At 42.6% G+C, this 20,710-nt stretch overlaps 1 protein-coding gene across 3 annotated transcripts; it reads left to right on the top strand.

Moving 5' to 3' along the window:
• The first annotated feature begins 9,326 nt into the window (after window positions 1-9,326).
• On the top strand, window positions 9,327-18,264 carry EIF1B (eukaryotic translation initiation factor 1B). Of its 3 annotated transcripts, none has more exons than XR_005601458.1 (5): window positions 9,327-9,595; window positions 11,751-11,914; window positions 12,611-12,712; window positions 13,294-13,484; window positions 14,853-18,264. XR_005601458.1 is itself a non-coding variant. In XM_039549174.1 (4 exons), exons 1-4 carry the CDS (start codon window positions 9,565-9,567, stop codon window positions 13,336-13,338), a joined length of 342 nt encoding a protein of 113 aa, XP_039405108.1. In that variant the 5' UTR covers window positions 9,327-9,564; the 3' UTR covers window positions 13,339-18,264. The 3 variants fall into 3 exon arrangements, 1 of the variants encoding a protein (XP_039405108.1); XR_005601457.1 differs by having other exon boundaries at window positions 13,294-13,619; XM_039549174.1 differs by having other exon boundaries at window positions 13,294-18,264.
• The last annotated feature ends 2,446 nt before the right edge of the window (window positions 18,265-20,710 follow it).

Raw genomic sequence — 20,710 nt, 5'->3', positions numbered from 1 at the left:
TGTGCTGCCCAGCTGAGATGCTCTGTCTGAAGAGCATTATCTGCAGGAGGAAACGCTCATGGCTGAGGATGAGCTGTGGGGAGAAAGAGGAGATGGACAGTGGGGAGCTAGCAGAGCTAGCAAGCTGGAACAAGTCAGTCCACACACTCCTTCCCCAGCCCTTGTTCCTCTTGCTGTTGTCCCATCTGTGTTTTGCTTAGGATCTTACTTGATGGCAGCTCTTTTTTCATTCAGCCCCAGCCCACAGCTGGGATCAACCCACACATGCTTAAGTCACACTGCAACACAGCACACAAGTAGCTGATGAAATCAGTAGTGATTCAGTGCTTAAGCAGGCCCTTGCCTGTTTTGTGGCAGAGAATATTTCATCTGCGTGAGGCCAATATCTCAAGCAATATTGTATTTTTACAATAGGCGTCTCTTCTGAGTGGTAATTTTTAACTCTGTCTCTTGACTAATGTGTCACTGCAGCCTTGCTGTTAGGGATCTTGCTGCTGTAGAAGCTAAGACCTTGTTTACTCTGGTGGTTTGCAGGGGAGAGCAGCTCCGCTCCTTGGGCACCATCCTGCAGAGAGGCTGAGATATGAAGCATTACTGGGCTGACTGGGAGCTGCAGGCTTTCTCTTCACAGACCCATGTTCCTGCTCTGCTCCTGGTGAGGTACTCGAAGGAGCAATTTTAAGGTTGTGCTTTGAAAGGGGGCTCTGAGGCCTGACCTCATCCATAAACTGAGACTGCATAGGAAATACTGCAATCCCATTAGGATGAAGAGGAAGTTCAATAGCAAATATGTTCAGTTTTTCCATAAAGACGCTTCCAGCTGGGAAAACTTCAATGCACAAATAATGCTATTTCACTCTAGGCACCTCTGAAAAGAAATGAAATTATTTTATTTCCTAGGGGCAGTTTGTGGGGTGCTTCTACGAGGAAGCATGGTGAAATGTTACCTGGCCCTGCCCTTACTCACCATCCAAGCATCAAGTATCACTGGGAGAGTATGGTCACTAATCGCAGGGATTTTTCATTTCTGTGTAATAGTTTGTTTTACGGGTACATATATGAACAAAAGTGGTAAAGAAGCCTGAGAAATACTCTTCTGTTCTCCAATTTCCACCCAACAACAGCTAAAAGAAGTGTCTTCCTCATCCAAGTTTTCAAGAGTTTACTCAGACTACTCAGGATCACAACTGCAAAATATGAAGAGCACTTCACATCCATGGTAGCACAAAACGTCTTCCTACAACTATCACAATCAATAATAGATATACATGCTTTTCTCAGAAACCTCCTTTTAGCATGTTCCCTTTGAACCTTGCAAACACTCCCTACCTAAAAATCAATCTGCATCCAAGAACCAGGCAGTGGCTGTGCTTCTGCCGTGCTAATTTTGTGTGCATGTGTGCAGAGGCTGTCTTCTTAGTAAGTAAAACCCTTCATGGCTTCTCATTAGAGATCTTTTCCCTTACTGGTTTTCACATTTATTTTGACCAGAAAATGTGAGTATTCTTTCATGACCTCTAATGGGCAATTGCTGGAGTAAAGGTTTCTTTTCTCCAGGATATGCAGGACCCTGTCTTGTTTTGTTGTTTTGCTGGTGATCCTATCATCTTAAAATAGAAGCAAAAGTTTTTTCATCTCATTTGCTTTGTCTAGTCTTGCTGGCACTGCAATGTGAGCCTTTCCATAGCACAGATCATTTTCACCCATTGTCACCAACATGGAAATTACCACATAAAACAAAATTATGCACTCTTCATGTTAAGAATGCTTGTTTATTGATAAAGGCTGCTTGCAAATAATACACCATACAAAATAAAATAAAAAATACCCTAACCAGACACAAAAAAAATCATTATTAGGAGAGCCAGCATTTAAAATGCTCTAATATGAAAATTTACCTTCATTCTGGCCCAAAGTTGATCTACTGCAGTATCTTGGTTTTGACAGTGGGCAACAAAGAACATTTATGGAAAAGTCTAAAAACAGGGCAGCATATTTTCACATTCCTCCACAATACTCTTCTCACAGACCCTTGAGCCCTGTGGTCCAGAGACTTCCCAAACCAAATGTTTCTTTGTGGTAGGTAGCCCTTGATGGGCTTCTTCTCTTTCACTGTTGCTTCCTGAACCCATGTAAATTCTCAGCATCCACAAAATTGTGTGCCAAGGACTTCACAGCTCTTTCTCTGCTACAAGAAGGATCATGGCTATGCATCTGTTCTGCACACACTACTTGCCAGTTTCAAGAGCTTTCATTTTCACTTTCATTCAAGTATTTTCATTTTCGCTTTCAATCATTCTGACTTCATGAAAGGCTACTGCAAAATGTCCTCAGCAATGAAGAGTAACAAATTACGTGACAGTCTGTTTAAATGAGCCTCATCAGGCATTTCTCTTACCAAAGTAAACTTTAGTCCACCCTCATTCCCTGGACGTCATCATTTCTATCCACCAGACCACAACTGAACCACCACAATGCTACGTACAGCACTCAGAAGCTTTCACAGAAATCATTCTGGCTTCTCAGGGTCTTTTCAGGCAGCTGTGACTTTATTTTATTTTGTTACCCCATTCATAATAGGTCTTATGCTTTGGCTGACAAAAGCAAGTCAGCTCATGCAGCACAGAAATGTGAAAGCCATTTAGACTTGGGAGGAAATGGGAAAGATCTGTCAGGGGAACGAGGGTTGTGAAAGACTGAACCAGAAAGATCATCTTGAGGACAGCTTGGTCTGTAGCAAAGGTGCAGAGGTTTGTGTGTTTAAACTTCCATTCTTTTCCTGTTTCTGAGGGAGAGGCTGGGCACATGCTGTCTTCTTTGTAGAAGATCCTTGAGAAGAATTCAAGTCCTGCCTCACACACAATTAAAGACTCCTGCACATAAAATTCCTGCATAAGTTATGAGCAGGAACAGGGCTGAGCCAGCTGCTAGCTGGAGTGTCTCAGTGGGAAGGCTGACCAGGGATGCACCAGGGATCAAACTAAATCAAAAGGCAGTAGATACACAGGTGTGAAGGGCTGTGAGGAGAAAAGCAACTTCCCAAGGTAAGGAGAGGTCAGGCTTCTGAGCAGGAAATGCTGAGGAGGGTGAATGGAGATTATAGGAAAGTATTGCCTGGAGGCTGGAGTGACCAAGAGAATGAGGTCCAGGGAGCCTGATGCAGAGAAGTATTCTTTGACAAGACAGCACCAGAGGCCAACAGTGAACTACAGTTTTGATGACAAATTCTACAATTTGGTTTTCTCAAAGAACAAGTCCAAATCTTTTTTCTGTACTTCTTTTGCTGGTCAGAGCCTTCCACAAACAGAAGGTGAAAAACCACAAAAGCAAAGACATTTGATGCAGTTGGATGGAGAAACAGAAACTTCCCCCCTTCCTCCCTCCCCACCCAACCCACCACTATCATTTTTTCACATACCAGTCTGGGAACAGTTTGCAAATGCCTTGAACTACTGCCTGACCTATGAATCTGCCCAGCCTTCTGTAGTGGGGTAGAGGTACAGTTGCACTAAATGAGTTTGGAGGACTCATGAAAAGTTGTATTCAAACCTATTCAGAAAACCATGCCAGTTCACTCAACTAGATGAAACTTCTAGTAACATTTATCTTTACAAAGAAACTGTTCTCTATTAACATTCAGGTTCAGAGAACAGCCAGGACTGGCTTTAGTTTGGAGCTACATTTTTTTTAATTTGAGAAAGAGGACCATCTAGTGGTTAATGCCAAAATTATCATCTTGTTTGCAATCATTATTGAGTAAGCAATGAAACCCCCACATTGCAAACGAACATGTGTGTATCTTGAAATCTGACCGTGTACACAAGCCCAGCCAAACTACACATAACCTTGTCTCTCTTGAGTTAGGCTGGATATACAGGTGTTTATCATCAGCACAGTTTCCAGTTTGCCCAGTGTCCCAGTCAGTACAGGCTTATTGGGACAATTTGTTAGCAGTCAGGCAGCTCAAGCATAGGCTAGAGCTCAGGACTCCAGCCACTCTCCACAAGCCCCTCCTTAGCACACTGTGGAGGCTTTGCACCAGCGTTGGAGCTTGGATGGAAAAATACAAGTCACGCTTGGCATGGTTACAGCCACCTTCAAAACTATTCTGCTGATGGGAGGATTTCTTCTGACTATTCTTCTTCCCTGATAGAAAGCTACCGGGCAGCCTTCTGCACAGAGGTTTGGGATGTGTGGATTCCAAGTGGAGCTGGATATTGTAAGTAGACTCATGTAGTGAGAACAGAGAAGTTCAAGAAAAAGAATCAAGGTTGGAAATATTTTTGCATATCTCTCAGGGATCCAGCACTTTGACGTTATTTTCAGAATGCAAAAGTTAGGCCAGCAAATGCCAGCTTCTGGTGCTGGAGTGGGGGAGAATTTCTGTATAGAGTAGGTGCACTGCTGGAATGCAGGACGGAAATTAGTGCTCCTACATGCCATTTGCACGTTTCATGCACAATTGCTTTGTCAGGCAACTTAAACTGCTCTTTGAACACCATGTGCTTCAAGCAGTAATTTGTTCTTCCAGAGAATTGCTGCGTTGGAAAAATGGGCTGGGAATGGCACAGGAAACCCTTGTTTCCAGGCAGTTGCAGAGGACAGGTCAGCATGCAAGCCTGACATTTTCTGGTAAGGCAGGCTGCAGGGCCAGGTATGGAGATCTCCCTTCAGGAGCAAGCCCTAATTAAATTAAATTTTGGCTTTGGAAAAGCTCCTAAGGTATAAAACCCAGAATATTAGTGTGCTGCACCTGAAAATAATAGTAGTATATATTAGAATTGCGTCTGTAGGAAGTGAAAAACAATATTGTTCATTCTGGTTATTACAGAGGGGCAGGTGCAGACAAGGGTGGCCTTTTACATGCACACTACCAAGGAGAGATGTCATACAGAGTCCTAAACTAAAGCACAGGTTTAGCCCTACTGCATGGGTGACTTTTTTTCCTGATGCAAGGCTTTCTTGTGCCATTCCCAGCCCATTTTTCCAACACAACAATTCTCTGGAAGAACAAAGTTTCTCCCACTGGTCTGGGTTGCCTCAAGGGCATCTGAAGTGCTTCTGAGAATACCCAGTGAAGGTGAAGTTCTGCACTAGGGTGACATTTCTTACAAAAGTGTACTTTATGGCTTCAGTATGTCATATTTATCATCTGTATGCCTGTGAGCCCCTGGTTTTAATCCCTGCAGCTTATCCAGTCATAAACAACCTCTAATGATTCACATACAGCTTGATAGATTAACTGAAATACAGTAAAAGGCAAGCAAGGGGATCTCTAATTGCTATTCATAACCAGGTCTTGCAACTATTACATTTAAATAGCTTGAAGCCGTGATCAAATTAATTAGAGATGATGTTCTTTTCTGGCACTATGGTTGGCAGGTTATACATTAGTCATGGAAAGACAAGAGTCTCATTCCCAAAATATTGCTTCAACTCTGATGTCTAATATTAGCGAATGAGATTAACTTCAGCCTCATCTCTAGGATGATCTAAAATTGAACAGGTTTTGAAATCTGAAATGTAACAGTTTTCAAAATCTGAAATTTAACAGTTAAGCAACAACACCTCTCACCTTCACTTAGGTTTTAAATTTATTTTAATTGCTTCTACCTCTTTTGGTTGCTGCTGGGCTATGTCTGCTTTGCCCACCTTCCTTCAGACTGGTGTGACTGGCAGCCTCTCACAACCAGGACTTTCACAGGTCTATTGCCACAAGTGACTGCTCAAGAGCAATGGGAAGGACTCAGTCAGCTCAAAGGACCTCAGGACAGCTGTCCTGTTGAGGGGCGAGAGCAGGAGAAGCACATCACCAGCAGGATGCCACCTGCCTCAGCACACAGACACCAGAGTTTGGTGCAATGTGCTGGCACAGACAGGATTTAAGTCAGACCTTAGTGATGGATGTGACATCGAGACCTGCAGCTCCCTCTGAGGAGGACAGCAAAGGGAGAGCTCTTTGCATCGACACAGCCCCACAGAGGCCCCGCCAATTCACATGGACTTTGTGGAAGGCTGCCAAGAGAACAATGAGGGTGCTGGCCACCACCTTTATTTTAATTGCTGTGCAGGGCATGCCAAGCTGTGCAGTTGGGGGTTGTTTCCATTCCCTCAGCAGTTGCCAGAAATATTCATTGTTGTTTCATTTTAAGGATAACAAAGTCACATCTTCTTGGCTTATAAAGGAGCTTTGTTGCTTCCCAGACACCCAATCTCATTTGTCTGTAAACTGTAGGATGAATTCCACAGATGTCCAATGAGCTCATAGGACTGGATTAACCCTGCAGTAAGAATTAGATGTGTAAAACTATTTTAAATGCATGAAGATTCAGAGTAAGCACAAGAACTGACGTAACAACCAGAATACTCAGCTAAACCTGCAGACTCAGACTTGGGGTTTGTGTCTGAAGATCCACTGTTCCTTTCATCCATGGCCAGGCCTGTCACCAGCCTTGTCCTCCTTGGCTGTATCAGCACAACTGTTGCAGAATTATGCAAGTGGAGTGGACCTGAGTCTTCAACCTTTGAGTTTATTTTTTAACTCAAATCAGTTTGCTAATCTGGCTCATCCCAGTGCCCCACTGACAGCAGTACTGGTGCAGCCAAAGTAACAAAAAACAGTGGCTGGGAGAAAAAGAGTGAGGGACCTGCTTTGCCACCGGGAAAAAGTTTCGTGGGATGATGATGGGAGAATAAAAGACAAAACAAAATCTTGCAGAGACATAGGATTAGGAAAAATATATCAGAGCCAGAACTTCTTCACATTAGTAGTAATACAAGTTTTCTGAGAGAGGTGTTATTGATGTCCTGGGGTCATGTCCCTGACGATGGGTGTCCTGAGCTCTCTCAACCTTCCCAGAGGGTTTCTCAGTGTTTAGCTCTGCATCCTTAATCCACAGGCATTATCCAAATTGTGGCCTCAAGCTCTTGCCCCGTCCTCCCATTACCACGCCAACAGCGCCTTTTGCAGCTGCTTGGGAATGAGTTAAACTACCCTCATCTACCATCCATAGTGCAGTGAAAGGTTTAATCAATGATGGTAGCAAAGGGTAAGCAGAGGTGTTGTACCATGGTAAATGGCCTTGCTTTCTCCATGGAAAAAAGAAAAGCTTCCTTGCAAAGTGCCAGGACTAGAAACTTTCTTAGACCATTGAACACTGGCATTCATAAAACTTCTGCACTGCTGATCCAGACCTTGGATCTCAGAAAAGAAATATCCCTTTGATATAAGAGGATGGAAGTTTAGCATAAAAGCCAAAAAGAGAAAAAAATAAGAGAAATACAGGTTCTGCCAGTTCTGCCAGTGGAATTAGCTTATTGTACAACTGCACAGCCATTATTCACCTCATGAGGACTGGCAAGCTTTGTAACACCTGCACACCTTTTTGAAGGCAAACTTTTCTCATTGCAGCCCCTACACTGCTGATATCCTCCCAAAATACGGATGGTCAGTGAGCGGCTGTCACACAGGAGTCCCATGAGGCCACATGCCAGCCATCCGTGGTGGACCCTAGGGAATGGAGAACAGCAGCTGCACCCACCTGAGAGGGTGCAAAGTTCACAGAATCACAGGATAGTTAGGGTTGGACTGGACTCCCAAGATCATCTGGTCCAACCCTCCTGCCAAAGCAGGGTCACCTCAACCAGGTGACATAGGAACATGTCCAGGTGGGTTTGGAATGTCTCCAGAGATGGAGACTCCATGACCGCCCTGGGCAGCCTGTTCAGTGCTCTGCCTCCCTCAGTGTAAACAAGTTCTTCCTCATGCTGAGGTGTGTTGTAAACATATATTATAATATTGGCTTCTCGCAAAGTATAAAGGTAGATATTATATGATGTTAGAAATGCTTTTTGCTGTGTGGATGTAGTTTTCTCTCTTTTAGCAAGAATGTTATGAAGTGTGAGCAAGCAAGATAACCTCCAAGCGAACAGAAGATGAGGCCCGAGAAGCTGCTGATCAACACTTTGTCCAGGGAACAAAAGGGCCCAAAGGCTACTCCGCCCGGAGAACTGGTGGCCAGGAGAGTCCGAGAGCCCTTATCACCGCTCTGCCTGGAGAGACGAAGAGGCCCAAAGCTGCAATCAGCCCTGACTGTGGAGAATTAAGAGATCCACCCTACCATCGACTCTTACCTAGCGAGCCCAACCCCAAGAATCAAAAGAAATAAAACCACAAGGCAGAAGAATACGCATGCTCTAAATAGGTGGAACCAAGGAGTGGCCATGCAGAACAGCTCCGGGAAAAGTTTGAGTATTAATTGAGAACAGACAGTAAAAATGGTATAAAAAGGACTCACCTCGAGCATCAGGTGTGCTCTTGGCAGAGCACCAAGGCACCCGGCCATTACCTCTTTGCTTTATTTTGTGTGTCTCTTATTGTCTTTATATTAAACCCTTTAAATTCTCACAGGAGAGTGAACCTCGTTTTTCACAGGTGGAACTTCTTATGTCTCCAAGCCATGCCCGAAGTGGAGGCACAGGCAGTTTGTGGGGTGCTGACTGCCTCCTTCACCACACTCAGCATTTAACGCAGCATTTTGTCCAGTGAGGGGGGCCTGAGGGAGGGGGTTTTCCAACATATTTTAGTGGGGAAGGGGGAAGTGCTCTCCCAATTTCAGATCAGCTTGAAAAGCACCCAAGCCAAAGGGATGTGAGTATGGAAGGGCCTCCATGGGGGTCACCCTTGCTGGGGCATAGGGGTCCCTGAGGGCCAGAAGCTTGGAGAACGAGGGGCTCCAGGAACACACCAGCACTGCTGTCGGGGATCCACTGAGGGGAACATTGTTGTGAGAAAGGACATTGATGTGCTGGAGCGGGTCCAGAGAAGGGCAATGAAGGTGGTGAAGGGTCTTGAGCACAAGTCCTGTGAGGAGCAGCTGAGGGAGCTGGGGGTGTTTAGCCTGGAAAGAGGAGGCTCAGGGTTACCTTATCACTCTCTATAAAGGTCTGAAAGAAGTGTAGCCAGGCGGGGGTCAGTCTCTTCTCCCAGGCAACCAGCAACAGCACAAGAGGATGCAGCCTCAGCCTGCACCAGGGGAGGTTTAGGCTGAACATCAGGAGTTTCTTCATAGAAAGGGTGATTACACATTGGAATGGGCTGCCCAGAGAGGTGGTGGAGTCAGCGTCTGGACGTGGCACTCAGTGACATGGTCTGGTTGACCTGTTCACGTTCAGTCATGAGTTGGACTCGATGACCTCAGAGGTTTTTTCCAAACTATCTGATTCCGCCACTCTGTGCACCGGGCTCCTGAGGGGCTGTCACGTGCGAGACGCCATTTTGTGCGGCGGGCGGTGCCCGTTGGCGGGGCCGTGGGGCGGTGCGGGCGAGGGGCGGGGGGTCCTTCCCTCCCTCCACGTTTTATTTCCCTTTGCGCTTCCTTCTCCTTTTACTCCTTCCTCTCGCTCTCGCACTCCCTCTCGGGTTCGCTCCCCGCGTCCCTCTGCTTTTGTTACACCTCCCCTCGCTCCCTCCCGCTCCCCGCCCCCGCGTGGCACTGCGGAGCCGGAGACGTGACCCGAGCGGACTCGCTTCCCCGCAGCTCCAGCCTCTCGCCGCAGAGTCGCATGTCCTCGATCCAGAACCTCCAATCCTTCGGTAAGAGCCGCCGGCGCGCCGCCACCCCCGCAGCCATCCCCTCGGCAAACCCACCCATCTCCCGCGGCCCCCTCGCCGTGCCCCCGGCCCCGCCGTCCTGCCTCCGCGTTGCCGAGGGCCGCGGGGCCCGCCGCCCCCGCGGTGACATTGAGCGGGTGTCGCCGTCGCCGCGGTGCTCCGTGAGGCAGCGCCGGCGGCTCGTCCTTGTCCTACCGCGCCGCCGGCCTCGGGACGTGCTCGGTGTGTGCGGCGGAGAGACCTCGGCCGGGAGACTCAGCCCCTCGCTGCTCCCGTAGGAGGTGCTGCCATGTTCTCAGCTCTGACACCCCGTATATCCTTTCCTAAGGAAATAATTTCATCAGTTACAGTTGGTTTGCTGCCTTATCTTATCCTCGGCAATGTCTCAAAACGCTATACAAGCCCTGCAAAGGTTATTGTTTCTATAAAGTAGCTACGCAGATGGCAGATCATTTCTCTCCTATCAGCAGGGAAGTTTAACCGTGCCGGGCCAGCGTTCTCCTGCTCCCTTATCTATAAGCAGCAGAAGTGAGCAAGTTAGCACTTTATACAGTAATTCAGGCTTTTGGTCGCAGTTTTGACTGTAATCTTCTGCACGTATAAGCCATGTGAGAAGGTTACGTTCAGTCATGACTGGGGAGCTCACCCTGTGCTTAAGGAAAGTGCTGCCCAGAGGATTCGTTTGAAGGGATCCAATGTTGACACCTACAGTGCTGGCTTATCTCCAGTTTAGAGCCCTAAACTCTGCCAAGTTATCTTGGCTTATTTCCAACCTGGAGTCCTAAACTCTGCCAAGTGATCCTCATGCCCAAGTCCTCTTTTTCTTTCACTTTTTCTTTGACTAAAATTTGCTATTAGTCTTTGTGCAACAAGTTGTGGGAGATAGTAAAATTCAGCACGATTTAACAAATTTCATAGTAGAAACTGAGCTAGTCAAGATTTCCAGTGCTGTACTTCTTTCCTGTTGTGCTTGAATCCTCATTATGCTTTCAGTTCCTTTAATGCTCGTGTCATTCTTGTTTCTACAAGGATCTGTCAGTCTGGAGCTGAACTACTTTTTTGTGTTTCTGCTGAAGTTCTACTCATTTGGCACCTTTCTTTCTAGTGGATGGCAAAACTTGGTCAGCGTTTTTAGAGCTGAGTTTTGAATGGAAGTTTGGGAAATTGTAGCTTGCATGGCTATTGAACCTACATGGGCTCTTAAATATTGTTCTGATTAGTACAGAAAAATTATTTTTGATTATTCTTAAAAAGTAGTAAAGTACTTTATGCTTCAAGGTTTATTTGGAGCTACTGATTAGGAGACTTGTAGAACTGTAAAATTTCTTGATTGAATGTTAAATATGTTTTTGTGGAGTACAGAGAATAAGAAGTGTTAATCCAGAACCCCCCTTCTTTCTAAATGCCTTTCTGTTTTATCTGTCCTAAATAGATGCTAAGCTTGGAAGAATTTGAGAACTGACCTTTCTTTAATCTAAGCCTAAATTAATTTTGTTACATTTCTTGACTAAAGCTGCTGACTGGAGGAGTTCTGGTTTACGGGCAGCCTCTGACATCTGTTAGAGTGTATCTCTCTTTTATTTCTGTTAGTAGCCAAGAGTTACATCCATGCCGTAACATGCTGGTAGTGTGGTAGTTACTACAGTATAAGACTTCTGTTCTTGACCTGTAAGGGAGTGTGTGTTCTAGGACTTTTCTATTTCTCTGTTCTTATCAGTTGATCTGATAAGAGATACAGTTGCTTTATTTCACTTTAAATGTATGCAGCTGTCTAAACCTTATGTGCATTTGATGTTCTCTCAGAACCATGTTTTCAGGTTCAGGATTTACAGTTTGCAAGAAACAATGAAGTAAACTGATACTGTAGCAGAAAACTGTTCATACCTGGGAAGGCATGGAAGAAACTGGGTGCCTGGTAGTTGAGAGGCCTGTCCTGAGTATGTAGTGTAATGAGACTTAATACAGCTGTAGAAAAAAGCATTTTGGTTTTAACAATGTGTTTTTAAACAGGGATTAAACACCAAGATTATACCCTGAATATAATGATAAATTTTTGTGAAGTGAGAATCTTCCATCTTAGTTTTGAACTTGGGTGTTTTCCTTTGTGGGAAATACATGAATCTTTTTCCTCCTGCAGACCCCTTTGCTGATGCAACAAAGGGCGACGACTTACTCCCGGCGGGGACTGAGGATTACATTCATATAAGGATCCAGCAACGAAACGGAAGAAAGACACTAACAACTGTTCAGGGCATTGCAGATGATTATGACAAGAAGAAACTTGTGAAAGCTTTCAAAAAGGTAAAGTTGCTGATTTGATTTGATAATAATTATATATAAAGGAATAAGATGGCTTTTAATACTAAGTAACAAAATATTTATTTCACTTGATTCTTTCTAGTGCACATCACTTTCATATTTGAGTCCTTTCCCTTACTCAAAACACCTATCAGTGTCTAGTAACACTGATTTTTGCTAAAAAGTTAAACATTTCTATCTTACAAAGAAGTAAACAAAATATAGTCTGAATGTTTCTTTAAAATTTCACAGATACATGGTTTTGTTGGTGTGAAGAAAAAATCAGTTTAAAGTACAGATTGGTTTTATTCCTGCCTCTGTTACAGCTGGGTTGTTGCTCAAAATAGAGGCTTTTAGTTTTGCCAGGATAAAAATACTTATTTTAAAACAGTGTGGAGTTGAAAGGGCTGTATTTTATGACTTTGTTTTTCATTCTTGCAATGACTGTTGACCATTTCCTTCTGCACAGTAGCTAATCCTGTCCTTGCCTGAATTTACCATCAGCAGTTTAGTTTGTGTATGTATGTATCAGCAGATATGTTCAATTTGCTCTCAGAGCCAGTAAAATAGATTTAACCTTTGCCTGGCTTGGCATCAAAATAGTAAGCAGCCTCTGAGACAAAGTTCTTCTGAAAAGACTGACTAAGCAAAATCATGATGTACATCACATGTCATATAATATGAATGTTTCTCTCTTAGAAATTTGCTTGTAATGGCACTGTGATTGAGCATCCTGAATACGGTGAAGTTATCCAGCTGCAAGGTGACCAGAGGAAGAACATTTGCCAATTCCTTTTGGAGGTGAGGGACTGCAGATAAATATCAAAACCTCTCTGGAAGCAGTAGGGTACCAGGTGGTACTGATGCTAATTAACCAGCTAAAGATGGCCACTGTAGTTCCTTTGTATTTTCAGCAGGAAAGTAAAATGACACTTACAGAATGAGAGTAAGCCTCTGGTAAAAATCAGAGCACTGTAGAATGCCTTTGCGCTGTTACAGCACACCACTTGTTCTCTGGCAGTGCAACTTGAGCTCTGTGCTTGTAAAATCAAGTGTTCTATGCAAACCATAATCGTGAGACTGAAAGCACAGTAGAGGAAAGAGGCTTACTCTGATGCAAATGATGATGCAGAGTTGTTACACCATCAAAGAATAAGTCCTAGGACTACAGAACAAATCAGATGTCTGATAAGATTTTCTTTTTGTTTAGTCAGTTCTGCTGCTTGGCCCAGAAACATTCTGTAAACTAGAAAAATGTTCCATTGAGTATATACACTGTACTGCAGTTTGTTTAATCGAAGTGTAAGATTGTGGTAACTTGATATTGCTCTAATAGCCTAAGTATGTAAGCTTTACTAAAATACATTGTTTTTCTCCTTTAGATTGGCATTGTCAAGGAAGAACAACTGAAAGTTCATGGTTTCTAACATATCTGTACTCTTATGAAGAACCCTGCAGTATTGGTCTTACCTATCCTGGCTCTTCTGTGAAAATGAATCTTTGCAGTGAATGGACTTCCCTCTTACCTGAACATTTACAATTTGATTCAGATTTGCATGACTGCATGAAACAGGTGGTGTGTAGACTAGAAACACATAAGAAAACTTCAGTAAGATGGTAATGAAGACACTTGTGAACTTTAGCACATTTCCAATGGAAATGTATTAGTGAAGATTGTTCAGTTTAGTATTCTCCACCTGAGTTAAATGTGAGTTTTATTCAAATAGCGTGTGTTGTTGCTTAAAAATAAAAGTTTATTCATATAATTTCTGGGATATTTGAAATGCTTTAGCCTAAGTTTTAAACTAGCACTGCAGCATTGCTGAAGAGTGGCTGAACTGCTTTGTGGCAAGTGTAGCTCACTGCTGATTGAAGAAATTGGAAAATCTACATGATTAAGTACTAGCCGATTAATCAGTAGATTAGCTTGATGTGATCTTACCCTGTAGCTGTAAGACTAGAGCTTTAAAGCCTGTAGTGCAGGTGTGTCTTAGTAGCAGTATAATAAGACATCAGTTGTTTGCTGTGTAAGTAACTGGATCTTCTCTAAAATTTATTGCAGTGACTATGAGGTATTAGTATGAAGCAAAGTTGGACTAAAGCAAGCTGAGCTTCTCAAGACAAAACATTTGGGCAAAAGCCCCAAAACATTTAAAGGAAGTGGATAGGAGATATTGTATCTCCTCTGTCATTGAGTGAGGGGAAAAGACATTGCTTTGGCTTCTGCCATGACTGTGCATTTAAAGTTGGCGAGCAGAGTGCTTGAATGAGCTGGTAGTGTTAGCTGCAGGAGTAGGGAAGGGAACAGGCTCTACACTAACCTTTTCCTTGTTATGAAAAGTTTTCCTGGGATTAATGGTTGACATGGAGGGTTTTGTAGTCATGTTTGGGTGTTACTACAAAAAGCTCATTTGGTTTGCTTTTCTAGAAGGCAATTCATTCACAGCATTACTGGAAGTTACAAAACATTTGTTCCACCATGCTTTTAAGTTAGGTTTAGTTAGAATACCAAATGCCTACAGCTGCTTGTAGGATATGTCTCATGAAGAATGAAATCAGTTCACTTGGTGAAACAAGCAGACATTGTCTTCCTTTTGAGGTAGACATGGAAATTTTTTTCTGAAACAATTCAAAACATGCTGAGCTGCAAAACCATAACAATAGTGGGAAATGTTTAAAAAACTTCATGTGATATCGTGTGTTCTCTGGAAAGAAAGAAAAAGATGTTTCTTTGCTGCTAAGACTTAATAATAACTTAGCCAGAAAAAAAAATTGATGAAATTGATAAAATAATTGTTTATTACCTAAACATCAAGAATAGGCAAAACGGTATTATTTAATATCACATGTACCTGTACTTTATTTCCTATTCGTATTTACCTTTCTATACAGAAATGTTTAATTTAAATTCATTTGACCTGTTTTTTTTTTCTTTTTTTAGATTTTTGAGTTCAGAAATGAACCCTTAAGGCACTAGCAACTATTAGGGGAGCGTTATATGACGATTTCTGTCTCCGTCTGGTCTAGACAATTCCACTTGTAAAATCCAGTCTCTCAATCTCCACAAATTCTGCCTGATGTTACAGATCTTTACTGTTCCAGAGAAAGGATGTTCCTGAAGACTGTATATTATTAAGGTGCAATACTTTCAGGAGGAGGGAATGCCAAATGCAAAATACCCACATACCAAATGGAAATCCAAGAATAAATCTTACGCAAGTATTGCAGATGAGCAGAATAAAATCATTCTACTGCAAGTTTACTAGTCCTGGTTCTTAAGTGCTAAAGTAATCAGTGTTTTGGGGGTACATAGCAATTAGTGATTTTCATTTTATCACATGCCAGAAAAACTGATGTTCTCATTTAAAGCTTGTACTCCTGCCCAACAGGAAAAACAAGCAGTATCTTCTATTTTGCTGATATTATACAAGTAATTCTGGTGGGCTTTGAATTGAATATTAACAAATGACTAGCAGGTCTTGTGTTACTGAGTCAGTCTTCATTTCAGATGGCATTCCATTAACTTTTACTACCTAAGCTTGAGTCATTTCTCCATAGTCATTCTGCTTGGAATAAATAAGAAAAATCTTTGGGTTTCTTCTGCCTCATTTAAAAATCCTTTCTAATAGGAGGAACCTTGCAGTTGATAGGTGGCTTGGGTGGAGATGCTTGTGTTTTGACCTTTGAAGGGCAAAATTATAAGGAGGTGGAATAAGATGTAACACATTTGAAGTTTTCAAGAGGTGAGATTTGTTGTGGCAACAAACCATTTAATGTTTCTAGAAGGAAAGCAGAAATTTTTTTCCTTGAGTGTTTTACACTAAAACAGTATTTCTAAGATTTTAATTAGCCTTGTTACAAGCCCAAATATCTTTGTATATTCTAGATGAAAGGCTTCAACAATATTGTGTTTTGTCATCTTACTCTGGAACTTCTTTGTCAAAGCTAAACTTATTTGGAGTACATATCCATGTTTTAAAAATGCTGAAAATAAACAACTGTTTAAAGTGCCACCACAAAAATCTGTTTTCAGAATAAAGGCAGGTTTCAATCTCTTTATCTATTCCAAAATAGGTTAAAAAATGTTAAAGGATGTGGCCCATAATTGTCAAGGCAGTAAAAATGAGCTTATAGTAGAAAACTCTTGAAATCCACTAGTAGGACTTGAGGCTGGCCAAGCTCAAGACTGCAAAGAGCAATGGTTTCTTTTTGTTGGAAAGTTGTGAAGTCTGTGTCCTTCAGACCTGTAAATCAAGATTGCCTTCTCAGTGACATTTAACACTTAATCTCAAGGTGTTACTGGATGTAGAAATATGTTTCAAATTCACAGCTGTCTGCATAGCTTTATTAGGCTGTTCTAGCTAACTCTGAGCTGATACACTGCATAAATAAATTCATTAAATTGTCTATTCTGAGTCTATGTCTACTTAATGAAGCTACAAGCAATGACACCCTCGCTGAACCCTTTGCTGCTGGTAGCAGTTCTTGTTTGTAGAATATGAGATTTAGTAATTTAAGTCTGTAAGCTGCCTACTTCCTCTTACTGTGTGAGCTGTCAGGCCCTTGACTGTCACGTATGGTCTGCTACATCTGACTCTGTCTCAGAGATGAGCATGAGGAGCACAACTATGGGCAGATAATTTTCTCAAGTGGAATAACCTTTGAAAAGAGGAATGCCTGAGCTGTGTGTGCATACTATTAATTGTTTCAGTGATGTTGCTTAAACCTTGATTCCTGAACTGCATTTTTGCACAGCCTAAATTAAAAATGTTTTGGAGAGTTTCTTTGGCAGGGGAGGAGGGAGCTAGTAAAAAAAACTGTCATAGGAAATATATCTGAAGTCTCTGTTCATTAACTTAAATTCCTGGACTGCAAGACCTCTGTAACATTGTTTCTCTCTCTCTCTGTATCTTTAAAAATCCTAGTTAAAAGACCTTGAGACTTTGACATTTAAGGCTCTAAATACATCTAAAGCCATTTAAACTTTAAATGTGAAGAGTCATTTACGCTTAAGTTTCAAATATTTGAAATAATAACAATTAGGCAGAACTCCTCATTTTTTCCTATACTGCCATCCTGCTTATAGTTGGTCTGTAGTTGCCCTGAAGATGCATGTGTTATTTACAGCCAGGCAGTAATCAGATACCCCTGCTGTAATGCCATACCTTGTCTGTAGTTTTTTTTAAATTTTATCTGATTAGTTGCACTCTTACAGGCTGGACTACTCTAATTTTGCAGTATAGGACAGGTGTACCTTGAGTTTCAGTCAGCAATTATCTTTTCCTTAATCCTTCTGCAAGGCTCTAGTGTACAGGATCCATGTGTTACACCTGTGAGTGGCTCAGTACTTCCTCACACTGTGTTAAAATGTAGGCAAGATTGATATTTAGCCAGTTAAAGCGGGGGAGGCATTTTTTTATAGGTCGCTCTGGGCCACAGTAGGGGTTACTGTGCCTTGTATCTGTTCCGTGTTGATTGGTGTCACTGAGCATTCCTCTAACTAATGTGCTGCTGCCACTGGGGAGAGGGAAGTGGGCTTAGATGGTCATGTGTCTTTTAAGTAGTATGACTTTCTATGTCCATACTCAGTCAGGAATCAGTCCCCTATGCATGGCAACGTGTAGGTGGTTTTCCAGTTGCCAGATCAAAAGCTCTTGAGATCATTAAGGGAAAAATGGCACAGTTGTTTTATGTTTGCTGTATACATGTTTCATGCCTACTGTTTCCCATTTAGATTAAAAATACAAAAATAATCTCAAAAGAGGATTTGTACTTGGCTTGCCTTTTAAAGTTTGCTACGTGCTTGTCATTGATCTCTTAATGAACAAGTCTTAACCTGTATTGCAGTGTTGCTACAGAGCTGAGACAACAGTCTTTTGAAATGAAGTGTGCCAGTATTATTTGATGTATGCTTTTCTAAAACAAATGGAACTTTATGCTATTGTTAAGGAGGATTATATTTTTTTTGGTGGAAGATAAAAGTAACATAATTTAATAGAGATGTGTGTGATCATCTTGTAAAGTAAGCTTTTATTTCATACAGAAATGTTATATTTCCTCCCTTTCTAATGTAATCTGTATTAACCAACTTAAAAATACTGTGACTTGTCCTGGAATATCTTAGCTCCAAAACAGGGTCATTGGCTTGTATTGGCTTGAGGTCTAAAACTTTGAGTAGAAGAGGATCATCTAATTTCTTGAATAAGCAAAATGCACAGTGTTTTAGGATAAAGCCAGAAACGTGCTCAAGTTTGGTTTCAGCTCTTTTAGAATATATTGCATCTGTGAAATGTGGCAGCACATTTCTGAAATGAATTTGGGGTCTGATTAAAAGTACTTGTGTATACAATAAATGTGGCTATTTTTATTATTCTTTTTATTTGTATTTACAGGCCATCTTTGCTGTGATTATGCAAAAAAAAAAAAAAAAACAAACAAAAAATAAACAACCTCCCCCCAAATCAGAAGCCCCACACAACACATGATCCAGGCTCAGCTCTCTGAGTTATGAGCAGCTGAATTCAGCAGATGTGGTTCCATGTGGAATGGTCATGCTCCTCAGTGAGAGGATTTAGCTGTCAGCGGTGTTTGCAGTCCCTCTCACCATCAGACAGGGGTACAGCTCTGTTCCTACAGTACACTCAAACAAGCCTTGGCTGTCACAGGACAGCTGACCCCAGGGAAGGGGTGATGCTGGGGCTGTTTAAATGGTTCTCCCACATATAGAAGGTTGCTATTTTAGATAGACACAGCAAATTACATAAATGCATTGAACAATAAATCTGAGCTAAGAAGGGTTAAAATGGTGTATTCCCAAGGATCCTGCTGGAAAGATCTGTTGAAGGGCAGCCCTGATGTAGAGGAAGCAGCCTTTAGCTACTCTCTGCCAGAGAAAGTTCTGTGATGGGATGCTTCCTGGTGAGTGATGGGCTACTCCCCAGTAAACAGACTGAGCAGACATTGGTGTGAGCACACCTGTACTGGTAGCAGTGGGGCAAGATGGCCCTGCAAACTGATACCTGTGTCTGTGACCTACACCTGCACTCAGAGTGCACATCTGCATTAGAATTTCAACTTACAGAACAAAAGCACTGTCTAGGTTCCTTTAGTGAATAGTAACCCATGAATAAATCCACACATCATTTAAAATAAATTATGTGAGTGAGAATTCAGTATGAATTCCTTACATGCAATATTGAGCAAAGAGTATTTTCTGTGCTTACATGCTTTTCCTTTCAGTAAGATTGTTGCAGTGACATGAGGAAACTTTCTGATTGTCCAGTAGTGGTCCTACTTCATTAAAAATATTGTGAACTTTGTTCTCTTTGAAAGTAGCTGTACCTGGAGTCTTCACCCTTTGCTGCCATTTGTGCTAAGCTGTTTTAAAGGACACTGAGGGGAGGGACATCTCTTGGGGTCATCAAATTGTTTCATTTGTCCTGGCAGTAGAAGTCAGTTCGAGTACTGATTTAAATCACCCTGAAACTAGACCACCCTTTGGTAACTCTATGGAAGATAAAAATCAGTTCTGGAGAGGTTGAGGGAAGGAGGTGTCTGCACCCTGCTTCCAGGTAGAGCAAGGTAGAGCCCTTCAGGCTGCTGCCACCTGAAGCCAGCCTGAATATGGCAGCATCTGCTGCCTTATGTTTACGCTGTGCAGAAGCACCTGTGTGATTTCCAGGTCTTGGCTGCTTCTCCTAGTGCTTCAAACTAATACACAGCTGGGTCTCTGGTGGTAAATTCAAAGTACCAAAGCACTCTGGTCATGGGACGTGACCTGGCCACACAGGAATGGATGGTACTGTATCCTTCCAGTCATTTAATTACTTTTTGTCTGTCTGATAAAAGTAACATTCTAACTTCAGGGCAGTTGTCGCAGCGGGGATTACTGCAACAAGTATATTTCAAACCAGAAGTCTCGTAGAAACGAAGTATATATGGACAGATTCTCGTGGTAGATGTTTCAGAGATGTTTATTTCTCCAGCCGCATGGCCGGGGCTCAGCTCAGGAACTCCGCAGTCACGGGACCCGAGGGACCTTGGCGTTATCAGGGAACACAAACCAACCAATGGGGAATGAATCTGAGCAGGGGCAGGGAAACCCCGTGTCTCCCCCCCAGGGCCCCTCTCCCAGGGCTCCATGGCAGGGGGAAGGGACCCCAAAAGGCAGTACCCTGTGAAGAGGGAAAATTGTTCACTGTGGAGATTTACAGGGATAACACAAATCATCAAGGCCAACGTTCACCTAAATCATACCAGGTGATTTTTAGTCTCCTATTAGTTTCTGGTATCTTCTTAGCTGTCTCAATTTGATTTCAGGCTACTAATACTCATGTTGTGGTATGTTTTCAGGAGGAAGGCCTTAGGAATGCTTTAAAGGAAAGCTTAGCTGAAACAACTGAATATAAAGAGACAACATAAGAATCTTCCAAGTGCATGAGTTAGTTGTTATATTTCTGCAACGAGGCTTTTAAAATTGATGTCTGTCTTATATTCCCCTACGAGGCATTTCCTGCCCAGAAGAGTTCCTGCTGCCTTTATTTCAGTTCCCTAATGCAGGCCTGAAGCAGTGCTTCCTCCCAAGTCCCCCTGTGGAAGCTTTTGGAGAGCCTGCTGCAACTGGTGGTACTCTGATGGGCACCAGGAAAATGCAAGTTGCCTGTGATTGCACCAGGACAGGCCGCCAGCTCTGGCCGCTGAGCAGCACTGCTGTCGGATAGAAACAACAGCAGTGGCAAAACCAGAAACAAAAGGTTTGGTTCTTTCTCTAGTGGTTTAGTGATCTGACAAAGTGGCTGC

The sequence above is a fragment of the Corvus cornix genome, chromosome 2 (assembly GCF_000738735.6).
Source record: "Corvus cornix cornix isolate S_Up_H32 chromosome 2, ASM73873v5, whole genome shotgun sequence".
Lineage (NCBI taxonomy): Eukaryota > Metazoa > Chordata > Aves > Passeriformes > Corvidae > Corvus > Corvus cornix.
Note: the sequence above shows the minus strand (reverse complement) of the source record. Positions and strands in the feature narration are given on the sequence as shown.

Excerpts from the sequence above, each read along its gene's own strand:
- EIF1B (XM_039549174.1), top strand. The coding sequence starts at position 9,565 with ATGTCCTCGATCCAGAACCTCCAATCCTTCG. Across the intron at positions 9,596-11,750 it reads CCAGAACCTCCAATCCTTCG|ACCCCTTTGCTGATGCAACA; the intron begins GTAAGAGCCGCC and ends TTCCTCCTGCAG. Across the intron at positions 12,713-13,293 it reads TTTGCCAATTCCTTTTGGAG|ATTGGCATTGTCAAGGAAGA; the intron begins GTGAGGGACTGC and ends TTTCTCCTTTAG.